General features: G+C 38.6%; 1 protein-coding gene across 1 annotated transcript in view; it reads right to left on the reverse strand.

Moving 5' to 3' along the window:
* sptbn4a (spectrin, beta, non-erythrocytic 4a) overlaps nucleotides 1-7,496 on the reverse strand; it is a 31,156-nt gene extending 23,660 nt beyond the window's left edge. The window contains exons 1-2 of the mRNA XM_016250649.1: nucleotides 7,069-7,496; nucleotides 6,700-6,850 (exon numbers count right to left, since the gene is read on the reverse strand). Of these exons, the coding sequence (XP_016106135.1) occupies nucleotides 6,700-6,822 (123 nt within the window). The 5' untranslated portion in view covers nucleotides 6,823-6,850; nucleotides 7,069-7,496. The remainder of the gene's footprint in view (nucleotides 1-6,699; nucleotides 6,851-7,068) is intronic.
* Nucleotides 7,497-10,555: the final 3,059 nt, after the last annotated feature.

Consider the following 10,555-nt stretch of genomic DNA (forward strand, 5'->3'; position numbering starts at 1 on the left):
ACATATATATATATATATATATATATATATATATATATATATATATATATATATATATATATATATATGCAACAGAATTCAACAGATGATTTTGCTAAACTAACACTATACAACCAGACAAAGCTGTTAGTTAACATTAAAAACCTGTAATTAATACCCGTGAAAGTTTATCTAATTTCTTCAGGAAGGTAAATTTCTGTGTTTTTTTTCCCGTGATACAAATGCCTTTTGGAGTCTTTTATTGTGAGTGATGACACATTGACTGACTGTTACAAGATGACAGGTGCGTTGACATGTCTGGAGTGGTTTAATGTGGCATCTACCTATACATATCTATGGTTCTGGCTGTCTTAACTGGTTACTATGGGTTCGAGTTAGATCTAGTTAGTTAGTTGTAAGGTTGGCTAAGGTGTTTTGGCTGGATGCTAGACATGGTTAAGTGGTTGCTAAACAAAGTCATATAGCTAGACAGACAGAAAATCATCCAGACAGACAGACATCTAGATAGATGGATGACAGTCACCATTTAAATAAAACCATTTATATTTCAGTAATGAATTGGAGTAGAAACATTATTATAGCATTAACAAGTTTATATAAAAGCTGGTTTATGTGAAATCTATGTTTGTGTTTTTGAGTGTTGATTATTATATTTAAAGCTAAATAGCAACTAAAATTACTCTGTTGGTACTTTTAACTTCTAATATTACAGTGATGTACTAACTGACAGCAGTAGTTTACAGCAGTAGTTGAGATTTTTTTTTTCTTAAAGGGGTCATATGATGCAGTTTCAAGTTTTCCTTTCTCTTTGGAGTGTTACAAGCTGATTGTGCATAGATAAGATCCCTGAAGTTGCAAAGACTAAAGTCACAAACCCAAAGAGATATTCTTTATCAAAGTTAAGACTCTGCCACACCCCCCTAAAACGGCTCGTTCTAACACGCTCCCCCATATCTAGGTCACTATGTGGGAATATTTGCATAATGCGCCCAAATGTGCACACAAAGAAAGAAGGCGTGGTTTCAGTAACTGCAGTTAGTGTTGAAGCAGCCATGTCAGGGAGACGTTGTGTGTTTCTAGTCGAAAGCAAAAGCACTTTATTTGGCCTTCTGAAAGTAGATTGATTAATTTAAGATCCCTTACAACAGAACAGCAATGCATTTTATGGATGACCGTTTCGTGAACCTAGGAGAGGAGGTAATTCTGACTTTGCTATGACAATCTGGCGCTGTTTAAAAAACCGACATACTGCACCTGATATATTTGGATAGATAGATTGGAATTAAATCAAGACCTTGTAAATAAGAATTGCATCTAAGCATAAAATCTGTGTCAATACTCAGCCCTGACAGATGAATGGCCTGGTGAAACAAGGAGGCAAGGTCAGCTCTAAGGACATCATCATGTTCTGTGATTGGTCCAGCCGCCTGTCTGTCATTGTGGATGCTGAGCTGAGTGAGTCTGGAAGTGGGGGAGGGGGCGGGAACTCTTCCAGAAGGACGAAGAGTTCTCCAATCACAGTGGGACACGGTGTCATTGCTTCTGCTGTTTATCAGGTTACAGCCTCATTAACTCACGTTTCCGTGGCTACGTACCACTGTCTAAGAGCGAGCGTGTTTTTGTGTGATGCTGTTATTGCTCTCAAGTCAGGCAGCTCTTCAGGGCTACAGAAATCAAGTTCAGGAAATACTGGCAGCCATCTTAGCTCAGCTTTCAAAAACAAAGTGCTAAATATAGAAACTATTTCCCACAAAACATGCCACGTCTGACATTATTTCTGATACACATTGGCATAACAGATTTTATAATAATTTTATAAATAATAAAAAAAAAGTTTTTATTATTGTTAATTTGCTTAGCTTTTGATGTACTGTAGCAAAGTGTGTGGTTGCTCAAGAGATTAGATTTGAACCAATTCAGAGCCCTCCATCAATGAAAACGATTAAGGATTATATGAAACTTATGAATTTATTAATTTGAGATAATTAAAGGGTTAGTTCACCCAAAATTAAAATTCTGTCATTAATTACTCACCCTCATGATGTTCCAAACCCGTAAGACCTTTGTTCATCTTCAGAACACACATTAAGATATTTTTGATGAAATCCGAGAGCTTTCTGACTCTGCATAGTTCAAGGCCCAGAAAAGTAGTAAGGACATCGATAAAACAGTCCATGTGACATCAGCGGTTCAACTGTAATGTTATGAAGCTATAAGAATACTTTTTGTGTGCAAAATAACAAAAATAATGACTATTCAACAATTTCTTCTCTTCCTTGTCAGTCTTCAACACGCATTCACGAGAGTACCACGATGCATGCATGTGGTGCTGCTGATGCAGGAGCCTGCGTTTTATTATTTGCACTAATCATATTCCTCATAAATTTTCATTTTCCAAAAACACTGATGCATTAATAAAAAGAGACATCTAGAATTCTAAATTCTACAATGACCTGCATAACTGTAAAATAGATCCTAGATTTCTGACACAGCTGTAGTCCTGAAACAAAATCCTGAAGAACAGTGAGAGAAAAGAAAGCATGTTCCAGACTGCACAGAAAGCAGAATTAGACTCTCCTTCTTCAAACTGAACAGAACAAGTAAACGTCTACAATTCAAAATCAAACGCACAACACGTAAAGACATAAAACTTTGACTTGACTTTCTACACAGCAACACAGAATATTCAACATATACACATATTCCTATGCATCCGCTGATGAATCTAATTCATTGCAGGATTCAGATTATAAAAAGCTATTTCACTCAAGAGATTGGTTTGCATGTTTGATATGGTCCACTGAAATCACCCGAATAAACCTTTAAAAAATGCTGGCACTGAAGTACCAGAACCACGTTAATCACAAATTTCACAAAAGGCCTGGAGATACATAAGAGTCACACCCACATAGAGTAGCCGAGAAGCAGCTAATTTCCACTGGCATTTACAGATCAAGAAAAGAAAAAAAATTATTACAATTACGGATATTTTGTAATACCATGACATCAGACTTTCCGAACCCAAGATCTGACACAAATATACATAAAAATATAAATACAAATGAAAAACAGCGTGGAAAGCTTGCCTTTATTTTGTAACTAGGTTAAACTTTTTGCATTAATAATTTTTTTGAAGTTTGAAATGCTGATCTTTATGCCTGATTAAAAAAATCACAATTGTGTGCCATTTCAGAATGAATGTATAAATATATAGATATATGAATCTAATTTTTTCAAAGGGCTGACATATATTGGGATATTTTTAGCTATATTTCCAAGCCCTATACACATACACTGAAAAGAGCTCTAGAACCATTATTTCTTGCCACATGGCAAGCTTTTTTAAAAGCATAATTGATTGCTGCCTGAAAACTGATTGTTGACTTTAATAATTCCAGTAAAAGCACTTCTCCTCTAGGCAAGCTCTGACACAGAAGTAACAGAAAATAAACAGGAGTGACATTTAAAATCAGCTTGAATAAAGTTTAGCTTAATTATTACAAAGTAGTGCAGTCAGCCTAAAGGCTACAGAGTTTAGAATCTTACATCATCTATTCCTTGGTGAACTGCAAATAGCAAACTACAATAGTGATACATGGAAAGAAACATGAGAAGAGAAAACAAGGCCAAAACTGAAAGAAAGCAGGCCCACGACATCTAATAAAGCATTCAGAGTGCTGTAATTCAGAGTATTGTCGTACAAATCTACCACAAGAACACAGTGACGAATCAGACAGCAACAAGGCATTTGAGATATTATTCATCAAATCATCAATGCAGCAAAATGCATCTAAAAAATTCTAGTCTGAGCTGGATTGTTTACCACTTACAAACACACTATTCATTCAGGACAGAAACCTTTGTGGCAGAGACCCTTCCCCTGTGTTTAGTTGTTCTGGCCATCACAACCATAATGTAAAACAAACAAAGAGAAAACACACTTGCATTGGCCAACACTACCACATACTACCTCTGTCCACACAGCATCTATGATCTACCATAAAAACACACACACATATGCTAATCCATGGATTCGAAACAGTGGCAGATAATGAATTCATATTTTGCACAGTTTAACTTTTGGTTTCTGTTTTTTACATAATTTTGAGACAACTTAGCACATGTGAAACATTTAGCACATGTCAGTGAGACTGTTCGTCAGCTTTCCACCTACTGTCAGCATGAAAGAAGAACAGTAGCAGCGTCTATGCAGTCATACAGTGACACACGATGCATCAAGTCACATGGTCCCTTGCCATTTTCTGCAATCAGCAATACTAGCAGATATGCCATTAATACCCCTCATACCTTTAGACTGATTTACATACTAATCATATTAATGTCCCTGCCATCACACATGGTGCTGTATGGTTTGAGATGTTTCACAGTACAGTGCCATTCGAAACCCCGTCTTTACACTTCATCTGCACCAGGATATCCTGTTGTGTATCAGGCAATGATAAGCAATCTTTCAGGTCAGCATGTACCAGATCTGAACAGGTCACCTGGAAACAATTGTATTGCAGAGCACCAGAGACCAACTGAAACTGAACATGTTATACAACATTTAATGGCAAGTGACATTACTAAGATGTGATTATACATGTAGATGTGAAGACAGTGTGTGGTTTCATCAGGACATTAAGGACAGCGGTGGATCTTTCTTTTCCAAAGGCCTTGTCTATCCACTACAGCGCTTCATTTCCACTATCAAGCTTTCAACGACCCCATTATCACCAAAGATTCTCTCATTTACACTACCAAGGTTTTGTGTAAGAATATCAGCTTCATCTTGACTCTCAGCTCAACCAGTACAGAATCCAATGAACACTGGAGTAAACATGTCTCCTACCACCACCCGAACACTAGCCCATAAAATGTTTTAGCCAATCTTAAAGGGGAATACACCAAAAATTCTACATTTGTAAAATTCTAGTTGAAACAATAAGCTGATAATTGGCTGATAACCAATAGATGGCAGGCCAATAACATGCTAAAATCTAAAATCAACAGTTGTCATAAATGTCAGATCAGTGTTTTGGTGTTTAAGTGAATGTAAACATCACATCATTTCAATTTACAATATGAAATATGGATAATTTTGAGAATATGAAACCGTCCTTCAAGAAAGTGTGCTGTAATCTTAGCCATATCGTAGTGTTATATTTATAAGTTAGCATTAGATGACATCAAACGTAGCCTAAAAAGAAAAGAAAAAAAGAAAAGAAAAATAACTGGTATATAGTAAAAAAATTTAGCATCTATAACTAAATATGCATTACCCTTTAATACAATATATGTTAATTATATTTAACCTTGGCATTTGGAAGTACTTATTTAGCACTTTTATTTGATGTTGTTTAGAAGAATGGCCAACTATTGTTGTTTTTATTGTGCTTTAGAAATAAAATGGTTGGTTGGTTGATTGATTGATTGATTGATCTCTTAATTTACTGACATATCATACTAGATGTATTTATTGTTAAATACAGAATAATAAAAAACAGAAAGAAGAAATCCTGCACACTGCCATGCCTCTGCTTTTAGATGCCGGATGAAGGTTGCATAATCGAAAATTTGCTGTTTCAACAGACATTGGATTTCCTGCAGTCTACTACAATTTTGGGATTTTTTCTCATCTCAACATTGATTTAAGAAAAAAAACATGCCTAATTACAGAGGACACTAGTTCACTCCTTTCCAAATAAACATCCCAAATTCTTCACCTATATGCCAGAATCTGTCCTCAGTTCATCTTCAATCAATCCCAAATTTGTTCTAAAACCATTCTTAACCAACCTATAGTCAAGCATTCACCTCAAATCTATTTGCCGTTCATCCTTAATCAAGGCCAAATGTCAACTAAACCACAACCAAAGCAGCCCATTAATAACCAATTTTCAATCAATCCAAATCCTTTTCTCAATTCATTCTCCACCAGTCCTGAATCTTTCCTGAACAGATCCTGAATCTGTCCTCAACCCATTCTTACCTAATGCTGTATCTTCAGTCAGTCTTAACTGAAGTCTTATTTCATTCATACTTCTCATGCGCTCTAAATTCAACCGAGAATCCATACTGGCTCAGTAATGTTTTACACAATTCCACAGCATTTACATGTATTAACCAAGAGAAAGTCACCAAGTCTGCATTTACTTGCAGTAAGGTACAGTAAAAATTCAAAAGCACAATAAAAACAGTAATATTGTGAAGTATTATTACAATTTAAAACAAAATAACCGTTTTTATATATATTTTAAAATGCAATTTATCCCCGTGATGGCAAAGCTAAATATTCAGCAGCTATTACTCCAGACTTCAGTGACACATGATCCATCAGAAATCATTCTATATGCTGATTTACATTTCTTCTTATTATCAATGTTTAAAACAGAATCTTTTGTAACATTATAAATGTCTTTACTGTCACTTTTGATCAATTTAATGCATCATAGCTGAATAAACATATTTCTTTCCAAAAAAAAAATATGTAAAGATTTTTATAAACCTATATTTATATCCTTATAAATGTATATATATTTACAAATAAACTGTGCTCATATAGCCAATGTGTTGAAGATGACTTGGAGCCCATGCAGTTCCCTGAAGAGCACCTTGTGTAAGTAGTGCCCACCTGTATATTAATTTTTACCTCCCTTTCACCATACCATTTCTTTCATTTCATCCTTTGTGACTCACCCGTTCGATCTTGGCCAGCCATTCTTTGTTGCGGGCCAGTTCAGCCATGAAGGCCTGGTGCTTCATCCATTTCCTGTGCAGCTTCTGAGCTTCATCTCGAGCTCCATCGCGAGCTGTCAGCATCCTATCAGCCTCTGGGAGCTCTGCTCAGCTACACCATACACACACATGCACAGAGCAGTCAGCAGACAGCTATGACACAGACACACTCTGTCACATTCTTTTAGCCATCATTTCCACACACACAGCACTAGGCCCCATACACTCAACATCAGTACAACACTGCAGCACCACGAAAAACCTCTTCACCTGCACCACCAGCACACACACGCATCCCAAAAATGTCCAGAGCAGAGGAGAGAGTAGCACCTCAGCAGAATGTGCAGCAGCAGTGGGGTCTGGAGCTCAGGGGTGGGGGATCCACTGGGTCCTCATGTCCTCCAGGTTAGCGTCCAGGCCCCTGCAGTTCTGCTGCAGTATCCGTGCGTCAGTCCAACAAGCTCAGAAAAAACAACCGGTACGCATGCACACGCAAGACACCCACTGAAAGCGCTTGGTCTCCTACAGAAATCACACTAGCTGTTTCCTGTAAAAAAAAATCACTACATCATAATCCTTCAAGTGACACGAGAAGCAAAAGCCAGGTCTTCGCCTGCTTGCCTGTGTGCGTCCGCGTCAGGGGCGAAGCTCTGGTCTCAGCGCTGCGTCTGGAATCGCTACGCCGTCCTGCTGTCGACCTGGGTGGATGGGGGGTTCTGAGGAGGAGTGGGAGGAGTCGCTGATGTGCGTGTATGTTGTGGGGGGGGCAGCAGATTTAGACACCTAAAGACACAAGTTGCCCTCTTTGAATGAGCTCACGCGATTGCAAACATCGTGCTACGGAGGACGCGATGGCTGAATGGATGTACATGTGTGCTTTTGTGGGCAGATTCTCATGTGATCTAGTGTGATTGCAATGCAGCATGCTGCAGTCTCTCTCTCTCTCTCTCTCTCTCTGTCAGCGCAATCAAAAAAAATCCTATCAACAGACTACTGCAGTGCCTCAGAGTGAGGGAGTGAGTGAGGGAGGGAGAGAGCAAGAAAGAGAGAGAGATAGAGAGAGAGAGAGGGAAAAGGGGAGGGGGTGGTAGAGGATGAAGGCAAAGGGGGGTGGCAGAGACTGAGGGCAGAGATAGAGAGTAAGAGAAAGGAAAAGACGAGGCATAAGGATGGCACATTGGCTACAAATGGGGAAAGAAATTCTCTGGGAGAAACACCTTGTATAGGCAGGAAAAAAGGGAAATGGGAGAGACAGGTGTAAAGGGAAGGGAAGAGTAAGCGGGCTACATTTTTCAGTGTCACTAGGGACGTTTAACTGCACCACGGGTGGGGGGGACAGTAAGGAAAGGAGAACAGATTGGTTTAGAAAACAACCACAGAGATGCTGAGGCACTGGAGGTCACAGCCTCAGCAGTAGTGTTGGGTAGTTGCCACAGGGGTTTGTGTGTGTGTGTGTGTGTGTAAGGACATTCAGAAAGGAAGATGTGTGTTACATGAGACTGAGAAAAGACTGGAGAAATTAACTGGAGAGGTGGATTGTGTTATTACAAAGGTAAATAGGGACACCCAATGGTTCAGTGGGAGATATCTTGACTGTTTGTCTATAAGGAATCTGTCATCATTTCAAACAGCTGAGTGAGAGCAGAGGAAAGGACACACACACGTGTCACTGTAGCATAGCTGCTTCCGTTTTAAAGAGATAGACACGTGTTTTAGAAATGCACACACCCAGGTTTGGGCTGGAATACTGCAGAAATGGATGGATTTTGACTTCAGAAACAACTGAAGGAATTAAGCATCAGTGTTAGTAACTGCGAGATTTTCATTAACAAATAAGAGACAAGGATTCTACCATGTGCCTTACATGATCTGTATGAAATCCTGTGTGCTTGTCATATTTTGCTTTCGCTGATAGTCTGATTAAAATTACAGTTTTATAGCTTTAAGACTATTATATTTGAGATCACCTTTTCAAACTAGGTTATGCAGATTATTTAAGGTTATATATAAAAGGTTTTATATACAATATATATATATATATATATATATATATACATACATAATGCAAAAACTATATGTATATTTGGCCTTTATTACTAATTAAATATACTTATTTGAAAAAATATATATACATATTAAAAAACAAACCTATTATAGACATTAAAGGGTTACTCCACCCCAAAATGAAATTTTTTTCATTAATCACTTACCCGCATGTCGTTCCAAACCCGTAAAAGCTTTGTTCGTCTTCGGAAGACAATTTAAGATATTTTGGATGAAAACCGGGAGGTTGAGACTGTCCCATTGACTGCCAAGTAAATAACACTGTCAAGGCCCAGAAAAGTATGAAAGACATCGTCAAAATAGTATATCTGCCATCAGTGGTTCAATCTGAATTTTATGAAGTGACAAGAATACTTTTTGTACGCAAAGAAAACAAAAATAACGACATTATTCAACAATTCGTCTCCTCCGCGTCACCGTAGCGCCAATTTGGAGAGTATCCACTGAACGCAAACTGCGTATGCTGTTCTGTGTTAGCCGCACCACACGGACACGCTGTTTTCGTTCAAATCAAAGCATAAATAAACGTAGAAAACGTATCCGTGTGGTGCGCCTGACACAGACAAGTAGAACAGTACAGGTGCGTCTCAATAAATTAGAATGTCGTGGAAAAGTTCATTTATTTCAGTAATTCAACTTTCAAATTGTGAAACTCGTGTATTAATAAATGAACTTTTCCACAACATTCTAATTTATTGAGATGCACCTGTATACGCTGTTTGCGTTCAGTGGATACTGTCCAAAGTGGCCCTACGGTGACGCAGAAAGACACAGAGGAGACGAATTGTTGAATAAAGTCGTTATTTTTGTTTTCTTGCGTACAAAAAGTATTCTCGTCGCTTCATAAAATTCAGATTGAACCACTGATGGCAGATGTACTATTTTGACTTTGTCTTTCATACTTTTCTGGGCCTTGACAGTGTTATTTACTTGCCAGTCAATGGGACAGTCACAAGCCTCCCGGTTTTCATCCAAAATATCGCAATTTCAATTTTTCCTTTCTCTTTGGAGTGTTACAAGCTCTTGGTCCATAAAGAAGATCTGTAAAGTTGCAAAGACTAAAGTCTCAAATCCAAAGAGATATTCTTTATAAAAGTTAAGAGTCAACCACGCCTACCTAAAACGGCTCGTTCTAACACGCCCCCACATGTCTATGTCACGATGTGGGAAGATTTGCATAACGCCGCCCCAAATGTTCACGCAAAGAAAGAAGGCGTAACTTTTATTCTCGCTGTAGTATTGTTGTTGCGGCCGCCATGTCGTGAAGGCGCTTAGTGTTTCGTTGTGAAAGAGAAACTACTTTGTTTGGTCTTCCAAAAGAGGACGATATCTGCTTCGTCATGCCTGGAGCTGATCCGTGCTGGTTGCTGAGGAAATACAACAACTTCACGATGTGGATCGCCGGATCGGCTTTCACCGTGGACGAAGCGGAGTCCAGCCCGGGGTCGTCACATGTGGTTGCCGCAAGCCCTCCAGACACTCCTTTGTCGAATTTGCCGGCCACGCCGTTCTCAAGCCCGCCCACCACCGCTCATTCTAGCCCGCCATGTGTTTCGTTGTGAAAGCGAAACTACTTTGTTTGGTCTTCCAAAAGAGGACACGACTAGAAATCAGTGGTTAAGTTTTTACAACACTGTTCCAGAACAGAATATTCAGATGTGTGCAGCGCATTTTGTGGAGGACTGTTTCCTGATCCTGGTAGAGTAGACTACAATGCTGGCTGTTCTGACTCACAGACTGTAAGTAAGTTTTT

Source organism: Sinocyclocheilus grahami, unplaced genomic scaffold (genome assembly GCF_001515645.1).
Source record: "Sinocyclocheilus grahami isolate Dianchi unplaced genomic scaffold, SAMN03320097.WGS_v1.1 scaffold1001.1, whole genome shotgun sequence".
NCBI classification, from domain to species: domain Eukaryota; kingdom Metazoa; phylum Chordata; class Actinopteri; order Cypriniformes; family Cyprinidae; genus Sinocyclocheilus; species Sinocyclocheilus grahami.